This window comes from Cyprinus carpio, chromosome B10 (assembly GCF_018340385.1).
Source record: "Cyprinus carpio isolate SPL01 chromosome B10, ASM1834038v1, whole genome shotgun sequence".
Taxonomy (NCBI): Eukaryota; Metazoa; Chordata; class Actinopteri; order Cypriniformes; family Cyprinidae; genus Cyprinus; species Cyprinus carpio.
Genome location: NC_056606.1, coordinates 6,394,133 through 6,407,973, shown reverse-complemented (window position 1 = coordinate 6,407,973; position 13,841 = coordinate 6,394,133). Strand labels below are relative to the sequence as shown.

Sequence of the window (13,841 nt, the reverse complement as noted above, 5' to 3'; positions counted from 1 at the left end):
ACATATATATAGTTTGACAAGATTACTTTAGGTTTTGACTAAGATATTACTGTTATAAACGTACACAAGTGGGCTCACCAGTGGGCCAGTGAATTTAACGGGTTAAATAATAATATTTTCAATTAACAATAAAACAATATTTTATTAATATATATATAAGGGTTGTACACTTCCTGGTTTAGGACCACAAACAGACTTTAAACAGTGTAACTCTACAATATGAGCACAAGGTGGCAGCAGCGTCGAGCTCGAGCTCCAGTGAGACGGAGTGACGTCAGCATGCTGCTCTCACTGCACTTGACCCCCCACTCAAAACCACACTTTTGAATATGCTTGTTGTAGACACAAGTTTAGTATTATTATTACTAAACATAAACAATTCAAGGTTGGTTTAAGTGCTTTAAGTGCTGTTTCCATTCATAAAACTTGCATATATTCATCAAAGTTCATCAATGTATAAAGATGAAATACACACTTTGCTTTATCTCTCTCTCTCTCTCTGTGTGTGTGTGTGTGTGTGTGTGTGTGTGTGTGTGTGTGTGTGTGTGTGTGTGTGTGTGTGTGAGGATGCAGTTGTGAATGCACTGCGACACAGAGCATGCGTGCTGCCTTTGAGTTGTGAGTGCGTCAGGCTAAAGTGACTTCACCAAGACAAGATGGTGGCTTTGGAGGGGGCTGCAGCGAAGCCATGATGCAATCTCCCAGTGTGTGTTTGTGTGTGTATGTGCAAACGTCTGTGTGTGTGATGTCCCCCGCACAGCTGTGTCAGTCAGAGAAAGGTCCACCAGGCACGGCTGGCAAAGCGGGCACACTGACAGAGACACAGGGACATCAGGCTCTGAATGCCCACTCAGCACACAAAGACACGGCCGAGCTGCCCGTCACACGCCACTGTGCTCAAAATATCAGGGAAATGCAGATTAAAATCTTTTACTGAAGGCCACTGTGGTCGGCGAACTCAAACAACGAGTCACACAATAGCACACATACACAATCTGCTCTGAAAAGAGTATTATGTAATATAATAAGAGCACGTTTGTATGCGTTTTTGTAAACATTAACAATATTTCTTATTAGATTTCATGTGCACATGACTGATACTGCTTAAGTGCTTAAAAGTATCATTTATTTTGGTAACTGAGAAATGTTGCTCACCTTTACCTGGGAATACTGAGGTTGATATATTATAATGTATTTAATGTATAAGATGAAAAGATATTTTATTGAAAAATATTAAATTAATCATTATTAAAAATATTTAGGAAACTAAAAATAATGTAAAGTTGAATAAGTTGTATATATTTGTTTAAATTTAAAATATATATTATTTTATATTTTATACACACACACACACACACACACTCTCACTCACTCACTCACTCTGCAAGCAACTGTAATATTTTGAACATTTAAAACAAATGGAAGTTCAACGACAACCTCACACTACACCACAATAATAAAAGTAAGTGACTTTCTATTTGTTTTTCAGTTTGTGGGTGAAGTATTTTTCAACACAGCAGGGTTCTGTGGTTGGTATTACTGCTCTGAAAATACCTGGGAACAAGCTGTAACATGCACTTTTATACATAAGCAACTCATTTTTTCCCAGCTTATTTCGGCTACATATAAAATGTGGAGTCATTATGTATGTTAGCACTGATTTCACTCTTTCTCTTTCTTTGGGAGCTGATTTATGTACAGACGGATCCGCTGGTGACAGCGCAGGAACAGCCTGTCATGTCCTGAACGGCTAAGTGCATGTAAAGTGACTGGATTACATGTCTTGGTGCTTTAACACTTTGTCATCTAAATCTAGAGCTCATGCCGCATCCACCACACGCACACACACACACACACACACAGCACTGAACTCATATTACTGTCAGTCTTGTACAACCTGCAAAATTACCAGCTGTGCTTTTAAAGAAAACATAACAGAAGCCAAGATAAGTACACATCCCAGCCGTTTGCTTAATCATGGCTTTATCTTAAATATATATATATATATATGTGTGTGTAGTTTCAGTGTGCACACACCAGTGTGATAGTCCATATTCATAGTGATAATGGCATTTTCGGAAGACCCCTCATGTGACTCTCTGTGGCCCCAGGGCCCCCCTTGCCCCTCAGACTTCACATTACCACATGAATGGCCGGCTGCAAAGGGACAGTTCAGCCTCGGACGCCAACAGAAGGCTGGAGATTTGCAATTCAATCTGCTCCTGGTCGGGACAGACCTGTCACCAGTGTGACGGAGGCCGAGGGGGTGGGGGACCAGCACAGCACTCCAGCATACATGACAGCTCTGCCATCAAAGAGACATGAGCAGAATTTAAACAGTAAATCAATCAGGAAAAACAAACAAACATTTGTACTTTATGTCAGTGTGGTTCAATTATGAACTCAGAATTTTTTTATTTTATGTGTGTGTGTGTGTTTCATTAGAATAGAATAGAATAGAATAGAATAGAATAGAATAGAATAGAATAGAAGCACCCAAATGTTTCGTAATTTATCTGCAATTTAAGATAAATTACAAAAATATTTTACATTATTCTTATGCGATAACCTTACAATCAAAACATCTTGAAGTTCTTTATAATGTATAATGGAGCAAATACCCAAAGAAGAGCCAGAGGCTGTTTCTGAGTCAACACACACAGAAAAAGAAACGCCCTCTACAGCAAATGGGCTCCTCAGAGGAAGATGTCATTTCCGGTGAAGATAGGTGATTATTTCCGGGTTTTACAGCAACATGGCAGCGCCCTTAGTTCTGCACCTGGAGTTTGGGTTTGTATTTATCGCTTTGTTTATGATTCATCGCCTTTCCTTGTGTTCCAGTTGTTACAGTAATATATGTATTTAAATGAGAAGTCTTCAAACCCACTCGACTGAAGCTTTATCTAAGGGACTGGGGTGATAAAGACGGTTTAACGGCAGTGGTGACAAGAACAGGCGGTTTAAGTGAGAAAGTAACCTAATAAAAATGAAACTCATGTTAGATATTTTCGTGAAGCGGTGCGCGTTCACGGTGTTGTCAATCACGCAGGCGTCGCGTGCACTTGAAACGGACTGAAATAAAAAAAAATAAAAAACGGATTCATGTCAGAAAAAGGTTTGACACACTTTGTTTTTTAACAGTGCTTAAATCATACTGTTTATCAGAATAATACAGGTCTAATTTATGATAATAAAATAATTGTTTTTTCCATTAGTGGTGGATTATAGCTGCTAACTTGAACGTTTTGACATTTCAGTTTATGATCAAATGTATACTACTAAGCTTTGTTTTTTTTCCTTCCCATTTTGCTCCCTTTTTTATAGAATATATTAGAGAGGGGACAGGAAATGATGTGGAAAATTTATTTTTTGCATTTCAACATTAACAGAACATTATAGGCATACAGACCGAGACATACTTATTAATAATACATACTATAACAGAGAAACAAAACAAGAAATAATAAAAATAAAAATAAAAGACATACATAAACTTTGTAGGGGTTTAAACCAAGTAATACTGATTAAACAAATCAAATAATTTCCTGGCCTTATAGCCTCTCATAATCTTTACAACCTCAGGAAAAAGGGAAGAATGGGATTTGGAAAGTTTGCCAGCTGGATTCGAATCATATAAGCATCACAGCTCAGTATATCAGATCATGTGCACTAACATCGCCTAACCACAGCACAACCTCTAGACAGTAGGCTGTGTTTGGAACAGAATGCAGAATGCCAGGCTGAATACAAAATGTGACTTTGCAGTTTTTGAGCGCTTTGTATTGTGAAATACAGTATACAGTATCCAACATAGTACCCTCTGCAGCTGCATAATCCCAAAATGAGTTTAAAAAGATGTTTTGAGCGCATTGTATTGTGAAATACAGTATACAGTATCCAACATAGTACCCTCTGTTGTATGTATTGTATACCGCACTTTTTGACACATGTACTAGGCCATCAGGGTATACCATGCATACAGAAAAGTTGCATACTGTGCACAGTACACGTATTGTATAATACATAAATAATAAGTGTAGTATGGCGGTATGCTATTTAGAAACATAGGCATGAAGCGACAGAGAACATAGATAGCATCAGAGTGACAGAAAGAGCTTCTCAAAGCAAATCTTGGCCAGAATTCAATGGGTGCAGAAAAATTTTGCATTTGGCTTTTGGTCAAAGTCCTCACTGCTTTCAAGTCGCAACAGAGTCCTGTGTGACTGTCTATGGACAGAGGTGGTGTTTGTGAGTGGCCTTTCTGAGGCTGGCACACAGGCTGGCTTCTCTCTGTACCGCTAGAGTACGGGCATCTCGCCAGGCCTGGCGATCTGGAGGACAACTGGGCATTCTCCAGGAGATGTGAGCTCTCTTTATTGGGCCTGCACCTGCAACATGAGTCCTACTCTGACTTCATGTCCCTGTCTGATTTTTTTTTCCCACTGACATGCACCTTCTCTGGTTCTAACACGGATCTCTGTCACTTACGGAGTTGCATTTATTAAATGCTGCTTGACTGCTTGAATGTATACTGATCATAAAATCAGTTTTGTTTTAAATTTCTTTGACATCAAATGAGAAAATATGAAGGACGAGAAACCATAGACTAGATGTTAAGTCATTTAGAGCTGCATGGAGGATACTGCTAAATGATTTTAGAAACAGGAGAACATTCACTGGACATTTTTGTTGTTGAAGGTCTACCTGTAAGAGGCAATAACAGCATTATGCATGCTGTGTTTGTTCCTGTTTTAGAGGAGGAGCTGAACTTCTCTTTGATGGGGTCAAGAATCATCATGTGACACTCCCTGACCAATCAGATCCCTGTGAGTATTTAAAAATGTACCTTGTCTGTTGTGTTCATGGAGTTACTATTGTTCATAATTATAACAAACTCCTAAGTATTAAAAGCACAATTCACCCCAAAATAAAAATTCTGACATCATTTATATGCTTTAATGATGTTCTAAACGTTTTTTTGTTCCATACAATAAATTTCAAAATGCTCCAAAATACCATATAAAAAAAGTCAATGGGGTCAAAAACATAATATGCAAAAAACACTTAACCAAAACAACCAAAATTATTGTTCCACAGAAAAACTAAAGTCAAAATATGTTTGGAAATTACACGATGAAGGAATTTCCTTTATGGGTGAACTTGTCCATGTAACCTTAAGTCTGTAATGTATCGTGCACTGTTTGTGTTAGGGTGCATTCACACTTTGGTTTTCTTGGTTTGTTAGGTCTGGACCAAAAAAAGAAAGCGATACATTTGGTTCTGGTCCACTTATCGTTCACACTGGCATTTTTGACAGCGAACCTAAAGATACCAAACCTAAAGGCATAGTCATATGTCCACAACCTGATTGGTTGGGTTGAATGACGTATATTTTCTGACGGGACTTACTGAACACCCCAAACAATTGGCGTTTGCTGTCTGCTCATTTTGTTTTGCATACACCGCTCGTTCCACGTTGTCAGATTATGTCACATCTTGTCATTGCATCCTGTTTTTGTTTCGTTTAGATGTATTTGGTCAATGTTGCATTCATATTTAATTCGAACTGCACCAGAGTTTGTTTGGAAGTGGCCCGAGACCCATGTTTTTTGTTTGGTTCGCACCAGGGTTCAGATGGCGGCGTTCACCGTTACTCAAATGAACCACACTAACAGAGCAATCACACCACAGTTCGTTTTAATCACACCAAACATGACAAGTGTGAACACACCCTTACTGACATACCTTTTATCATTTGACTTGTTGAGGACAGGAAAGTAACCACCAAGCAATGCTCTAGATACCACCCAGAACACCCCAGCAACCACAGCAATGTATCATTATACTGAAGTGATGTCCAGTTGTTTAGCACCTTTTCTATACCAAGCCAGTGCATTACTATTCCCTGCACTGATGACTTAATCAGCTGCAAATATCCTCTGCCTTTCTCTCCCAATACCAGAGATTCGGAAGTAAGATTCACTTATTGGCCTTATGCCCTGCTGGAATTAAAGGATGTCTTTTTTCTCTGCTACTCCTATAGAAGAGAGTCACACACATCATAGCAAATTATGTGGCTCTTTCTCCACATCTGTCTTTTTTCTGCCTTCCCTCTGTCTGATGCCCTTTTCCCATTCGCCTCCTTTCCTCCCCTGACCTCTGAGCCCTGGTTCACACGCTTCCCTGGACACCTTTTCTTCTAGTCAGTCCTGCTTTCACCCTGATGCTGGGCCAATGGCGAACCAGCACCGGCTTGCCATCACAAATCGAGTTTTTTCCCCCTCCACCCACCCCTCCCTCCCTCAGCAACAATGGAGCTGAGCCCCTTCTCCATACATCCCACCTCCCCCTCAACCACAAACATCTGTGAGCCTCCCTGCGCTCAGCCATTCTTCGCCTAACTGCTCCATTATTGGGCCCCTTTCACTTGTAAATGCAGCCAGTGATACTGTTGATGGATCTTTTATGCCTAGTTCTGGGGTCACAGGAAAGGTATGGAGAATGGAGGGCCAGTAAAGGAGGGAGTGACAATTGTTACAAAGCACTAAATCCTTTTTGTGTGCAGTCATTTTTTGGGATTCCTGACAGTACAAATGCCTCACTCCTACAAACACCTTGCGTTCCTACAGCTTCCTAGTGGGACATTTGGGTGAAAGTGGTGGGATGTTTGGTTGTGGGGGAGCACTTGTATTGCCCCCTGTATTTAAGCACAGAGTGGGTAACATGTTCTCTGCCATCACTGTATTGGAAGGCAAGTAATTTGAGAGTCATTAGTGCAAAAGATGGATTAGGAAAGCAAGACATTATACCCCGTGCACATGCTCAGAAGTGCCTGCATGGAAGAATTGTAGATGACATTTTTGATCAGTAGATGATGGCGATATGTTGAGAGCAGGGAGGAGATTCACAAATTTCAGCTGACTTATTGCTGTATCAATAGTTATGAGACATTATCATTTTTCTTACCATGAGCTTACCATGTGGCTCAGTTTCCAGTTTCAGTTATAGAAACTTTTTTCCCTTCCTTTAAGGGATAGTTAGCCCAAAAATCCAAATTCTTTCAATAATTACTCACCCTCATGTCGTTACAAACCTGTAAGACCTTCGTTCATCTTCAGAATACAAATTAAGACATTTTTGATGAAATCCAAGAGTTTTCTGAACTGCATAGACAGCAATGCAACTACTACGTTTAAGGCCCAGAAAGGTAGCAAAGACCTCATTAAAATAGTCCATGTGACATCAGTGGTTCAACCGTAATTTTATTAAGCTATATTATGGTACTCCCGTGAACACGCATTGACGACACAGAAGAGAAAAAATTGTTTAAAAAAAGTCATTATTTTTGTTTTCTGTGCACACAAAAATTTTCTCGTAGCTTCATAAAATTACAGTTGAACCACTGATGTCACATGGACTATGTTAACAATGTCCCTATCACCTTTCTGGGCAGTTCAGTTGCATTGCTGTTTATGCCGTATCAGAAAGCTCACGGATTTCACAAATAAGATAGCGAAAATATCTTAATTTGTGTTCCAAAGATGAACAAAGGTCTTATGGGTTTGGAACGGCATGAGGGTGAGTAATTAAAGACTGAATTTTCATTTTCAGGTGAACTATCCCTTTAGACATAGTTCTGCAAGGAAAACTTTGGTAACTCAAGGATAATCCAGCTGTTTTGTTGGAGAATCTGTTTGGGACAGACGTTCAGAAAATATTTGGGTTTGTTGAGATTTTTGTGGTAGCCTAGCAGTAGTACTCTTAATTTATAGCCTGTCACTTTACCTGCCTTAGTCTTTCACTTGGGGTCTGAGGTGTATTGAACAGAAATAGAACTTTTGATCAAGTGTGTTAGTATTTTTGAATCCCTGTCCCAGCTCTGAGGTTGGGAACATTTGGATATGCTTGTACTTTGGTGGCCTTTCTAAACAAGAGAAAGGTCAAGCTCTGTGGCACCAGAGTATCCACGACAACCTGTCCACAAAAGTGGACGGCAGGAGGGAATGTGGCCACTGAGACCTCGCAGGGGCCCGGGGGATGACCTTGGAGCACTTTTAAGGCCCATAGACCATACGCAAGTTTGTGGGCATGATTTGAGTGTGTCACGGATGACTGGCTATGATTGCTAAGGCTGACACTGATGCTCAACACTAATCCCGCCTAAATTTTCTGTCCACTGGTCCACAGTGATTGATGAGTAGTGCTGAGCCCCCAGCTGCCGGACACACACACACACGATCGTCACAGAAATGCCAACCCTCATATCCCAAGCAAGATGAATGACTTCATTCCCTCCCACCCACAGATAGTGGCGATAATGATGATCGTCATGCAAAGAGAAAGGAAACGAAGATATTCAGCCTAATGCTGCACTACACAGACGCCGCCACCCTCCCACGCATTCCTTATCCCAGCATGCACCTGTCTGCGGTGACGCATACTCCCCCCTCCCATTCGTCGTCTCCTACCTCACCATGACCTATCCAGTTCTTTCCGTCTTCCATTCTGTCTCGAATGAGGGCGAAAGAGACGTGGGGCATCTTGTTCACCCATCACTCTTCACCCCTGACGCACATAAACCACCTTTTGTATGAGAAAACGAAGCAGAAGACTCTCGCTTCATTTTTTTTTTTTCAACTTCCCCCAATCAAAGGACTGATGTGGCTGAAAGTGATCACGTCTGTTTTTTGCCCCTGCTTTTGGTGCTAGTCAATATTCATTGCGGTAGCATAGCACTGAGGCAAGCATCACTCTTCTTTATAGGTTCAGGATTGTGGGCTAGCCGAGCTGCAAGGTACAACGATCGTTACACAACTGAAGAGGCTGACAGCGATCCAATTAACCTGAAACAGCCTCTGATGCTCGACCCCTGCTTCTCGCTGAGAAGCACGCCACACGCTTACAAGCGCACACACTTGCACGCATTGGTGCTGACATCTCTGAAAGCTTCAGTTCTGGTGGAAACTTGCCCAGTCGAGAGTATTGTATAGACCCGCACTCCTGCACCCACTTGCCCTCTTCTTTCGTCCTCTTACTAATTTGTCCTGGTCTAATTATACACGCTTGCATAGCCAGTTAGCTGTAGCACAACTCCACAAGCAACTACATCTACTAGTGATCATGTTTCCTCAAACTCATCAAGGGTTTCCCAGCCTCCCTTCACAGGTTCTCTGGTTCTAGTCACCATTGCCCACCTAAGACCTAAATGTCCATCCCTGCTTCTCGAATTGAGATTGAGGTGTCAATAAAATCCACCTCCACATGCAGAGTGCGAGAGGACGGTGTTCAGTGTTAAATGTTGCCAAACGCCTCAGTTAATGGAACTCCTTTAAAAAAAAAAAAATCTTCCCTTATGGGATTTACAGCTGAGATATATGCTGACACACGTATAAGAACACCTACACAGACATTGCCAGCTATCCTGTAATGCCCCTTCAGATACGTCCTAGGATTCAGGTAAGTTATAAATGTTGTGGATGTTTATTCACACAAGGATTAAACATATGCACAGGATTATATTGCAGAACAGGGATCAGCAGCAGTATGGATTTTTTTTTTTGTGCAGGTGATTCCATGCATGTGTTTGGATAGGGTGGGCAGTGCAGTAGCTATTTTTGATGTTTTTCAAAGCGCCGTCTCTGATGTCACATTTCTAATAAATGTAACGGCCTTTCTTATTGAAGATGTTCAAGAATACAAAATACGCTAATTTGCGTGTTCAGTCTTAACAATGTCAACCACAGCAAACTCGCGAACAATAAATTCAAACTCCTCCCCAGATCAAATGAAAGCATCTCCATCTCTGGCTTTTTCTTTTTTCTCCCCCGTCTTCCTCACTCTTTCTCCGTCTTTGTCTCCACCACCCCTCTAAGCAGAAAACTGGTACGTTCCAGGAATGGACGCTGATGATACAATGTAAATGTTGAACATACCGACTTGTCCGCCATGTTGGACAGCTGGACTTCATTGCTTACATGTGCAGATATAAAACAGTTATCCATCATTGCATGCTAAAACTAAAGGCCAAACTTTAATGTCCTTCAATTAGTGGAATAACAGCCAGTAGCTTTGATTGGATAATATTTGCATGGCCAAAGTAAACTGTGTAACAATCAAGCAAACATTCCAAGCAAAAATGTAGAAAATTTCACGCAGACTTTTTATCATAGGCTTACAATGGTCGTCTGCCTAAGCACATTTTGTTTTCATGGGGGGTGTGCAGACATCCTAGATTTCATTTGAATTCACATAGGATTGCTGGGTTTATATCCATCAATCATTACCCCCCCCCCCCACCCCCACCTCCATAGATATTCAGCTTTTCGACGCTATCCTTATAACCTGCCTATACCAGTCACGTTATCTGGTCGGTACTTTTGGGCTGATATGGCTACAGTCGAAGGCGTTTACGAATCTGTATTTAAACCGCATCACTGCTATGTTTTCAATGGCACGCTCAAAAATGACAGTGGTCGAGTCTATTCTTGATATACCTCCTTCAAACCTCCCCCCACCTTGCATTTGAAGCTCTGTCGCGTCACATCGACCATGGGGCTGGCTCACTAAACTCTGACCTGTGACCTTTGACCTCTATGGTACTCTTACAGGGGACATGAAGCAGCTGCTTGCGTGGATTCGAGGGAACATGCTGAAGGAGCGCCCAGAGCTCTTTATGCAGGGCGACACTGTGTAAGTACACACACGCAGACGCACAGTAAATACGTTGCAGATGCAGGATGATGCTCGGGCAAACATACACACGCGCTGTAGACACACACTCGTAATAAATGCAGTACTACGCGTTCGATGCAGAATTGCTGTGAGGTCAAGGAGGCAGAATCACACCATGCTCCCCGGTGCGACGCGTTAATATTTGACCAGTGATAAAATAATTATTGCATTACATTGCATTAGTAAAGGTAAATGAAATGTTTATTTAAATGTGTGTGGTGTGCTCAGAATTAGTACGGTTAGTATAGTCTTGCTTTCTCAGCTCATACTAAACAGGGGTTGGATTAAAAAAAAAAAATTATAATTCTGATACAATCACTTTATCCCCAAAATTATGCTTTCGCATTATCCAACAGTTTTTTTTTTTGAGAGATTAGTCATAAATGACCTTTATTCTTGCCCTGACGTAGCTGTAGCATGGACTGGTTACTGAAAAAAATGAAATCAGCTGTGGATAACTGCAGTAAGCCTCTGGAACACAGTGTTGTTTTTAATGGCGTATGAACCACACCGTCGACTGTTTAGCCGTAAGGAGCCACCCTTTCACCTAAATTAGCACCTTAAAATCTAGAATAAAATACAAAACATTTTAATTTAAAAAAAATTTTTTAATCTGATTAAGCAGGTATTAATGGACACTTAAAGCAAAATCCAAAGTGATATTATGGTGCTATATTGTATATAAAGCTGTATTGTGTTATTGTATTGATCACTGTAATTTTATATTTTGTGCTAATCTTTGTGAGAGGATGTTCTTCTATGCACAGCCTTTATTGTGCTTCATCTTGCACGTGTATGTTAGTACGAGAGAAGCTCATTAATTTAATGAACTGCAGATGCAAGGGTCTTAGAAAACCGCAGCACTGGCGATTTTCATTGTGTGTAAACAGGGCTGCATTATATTATCAGAGAGCTGCTTTACTGTCATGTTTTCAGTGTAGCTCACATCACTTACATGAGCTCTTCTTCTTTTACACACACAGTAGACCCGGGATTCTCGTATTGATCAACGACGCAGACTGGGAACTGATGGTAAGAGTGTGTGTGTGTATAGTTCCTCAATCACTCCTTCCACTCTCTGCTTTAATGACGTGCTCATTTTAGGTCCAGTGTAAGCTTCTCTTCATTCATCTAATGTACGTAAAGGTTGTGCTGGGTTGATCTTTCAGGAAAACATGTATTGGCATCAGGATGTAATTTAAAGAAACACAATCAATGGAAAAAAAAGTCAATGTTTCAATAACTGTCAATGACCTGCAAATCATGTGTTGATTTAAAATAGAGGTTCTTTTTAGTATTTCCCACATTTTACATTAAATGTGTGTGTGTATATATATATATATATATATATATATATATATATATATATTTCGGTATCTTCAGAGTGTAGATCATTTTCTTTTATTATGTATGCATCCCTTACAGGGTGAGCTGGAGTACCAGCTTCAGGACCAGGATAATGTTGTCTTTATCTCCACACTTCATGGAGGCTAACGGACTCTAAATGAACACCACGCCCATACAGTAGCCCTTCCACCCTTCAATAGGTCAAAAATCAGATGATCTATCAACAACGGCATCGGTGGCTGATTTCAATCCCAGCCTTGGGTTTCTCGACCAATCTTGTGAAAAGACTTATTTTGATTTTAAGTCTAATAAAACCTAACCTCATCGGGAATCTGGCTGTGGAGGGGCGGTTCACTGTCCCCTGTACCTTACAGGAGCGTGGTGGGGTTACGATTGGGAGCAAGGGCTCATTAGGAAGGTCACTCTGTCTAGCCAGTGTCCAGATGGATTCTCCTGAGACGCGCTGGACCGGTTGCCCCATGTCAATTGGCTCCTTTATAATTTTCATTAATTTTCTGTTCGATGCCTTTAGAGCTATCTATTGTATGTTTACTATGTAAATACTTATATTTTTTTAAATATCTGAATTAATAAAAAAATTGTCACAATATTGTTTTATTTGTGGTTTTATGTAGTGCAAAAATGCAAATCCAAATTAGTTTTGTTAGTATTTAAATAAATTTATCTGCAATATGTATTAATGTTTTATATTTGTCATAATATCAAATATCAACCTGCTAAGCTTAAGTATTTATCTGAGGACAAGGGGTTTTTAAATTCCCTCTCATCTATAGACTGCTAGTATACCCCAGAATAGTCCTAAATGTACCTCTAAATATTATTTTGTGGTTTTGGGACAAAACATTTAGCGTCATCACATCATACGGAGAAAAAAAAACAGTTCTCTAGTGAAATGATGTATTATTTTTATGTTGCAGAATGATTTGCGCAGACCGCCTTGTCCTAGGGTTCACCTATAGAATATTCATTAGAATAAACTATAGGAGCACAAATCTCTCTTGGCTATAGGAGCACAAATCTCTCTTGGCTGAAGACTCGATTTGCCACGGAAACCCGTATGATAATAGTAACACTGATACAGATGCTAATGCTGTCGAAGAAGAAATGCGTGATGTCAGTGTGTGTGTGTGTGTGTGTGTGTGTGTGTGTGTGTGTGTGTGTTCTCATGCTTCTGGAGTGTGACCTGTTGGGAGGCCATGAGTCAATTTCTCTTTTATTAAAGACACTTCCTACTAAGATTTAAACTAGGCTTATTTAGGTAATCCTCACTTTTGATTTTCGCCTGATTTTCAAAACGTTATTTAAAAGGATTAGTCTATATATATATAACTGTTTTAGGGCATTTTATTTTAGCATAAACGGATAAAATATGTTCTATAAATATTGTTATAAAATGTGTTTTGTCCTAATTCAATTAATTCAAGGACATTAGTTAAAAATAGGTCTTTTCCCCATTGTTTAGAGTCTAAGCGTACAATTATTCTAAATACTTAAGTCAACATTATAACGATGCAAGAGATTGAACACAAATTTACCCGCTTATGCTTAGTTTTATTAATAGTAAACAGGCTACACCAAGGTTTATAAAGAGATTTTAATTTCACTGTAGTCTTTTTCTCACGATATAATGAATACAGGCTCGTTTTAGTATTCTGTTATTACGAGTTATTTTTATACAATACAACTATTAATTAATTCTCAAACTAAGCTTGACAATTATGAGGCTTTATGTAATTTTAACT

The 13,841-nt window shown here is 39.9% G+C and overlaps 1 protein-coding gene across 2 annotated transcripts; it reads left to right on the top strand.

The window, feature by feature from the left end:
• The first annotated feature begins 2,652 nt into the window (after window positions 1–2,652).
• On the top strand, window positions 2,653–12,686 carry LOC109052539 (ubiquitin-related modifier 1-like). 2 transcript variants are annotated; one of them, XM_019069966.2, is made up of 5 exons: window positions 2,653–2,790; window positions 4,756–4,826; window positions 10,608–10,689; window positions 11,715–11,763; window positions 12,157–12,686. In XM_019069966.2, exons 1-5 carry the CDS (start codon window positions 2,756–2,758, stop codon window positions 12,223–12,225), a joined length of 306 nt encoding a protein of 101 aa, XP_018925511.1. In that variant the 5' UTR covers window positions 2,653–2,755; the 3' UTR covers window positions 12,226–12,686. The 2 variants fall into 2 exon arrangements, with proteins under 2 accessions (XP_018925511.1, XP_042588186.1); XM_042732252.1 differs by having other exon boundaries at window positions 2,673–2,728.
• Window positions 12,687–13,841: the final 1,155 nt, after the last annotated feature.

Bases quoted from the DNA above. Each gene is read 5' to 3' on its own strand.
- LOC109052539 (XM_042732252.1), top strand. From the start codon at position 2,688: ATGGGCTCCTCAGAGGAAGATGTCATTTCCGGTGAAGATAG. The intron at 4,827-10,607 runs GTGAGTATTTAA...GTACTCTTACAG, and splicing joins CCCTGACCAATCAGATCCCT to GGGACATGAAGCAGCTGCTT. The intron at 11,764-12,156 runs GTAAGAGTGTGT...CATCCCTTACAG, and splicing joins ACGCAGACTGGGAACTGATG to GGTGAGCTGGAGTACCAGCT.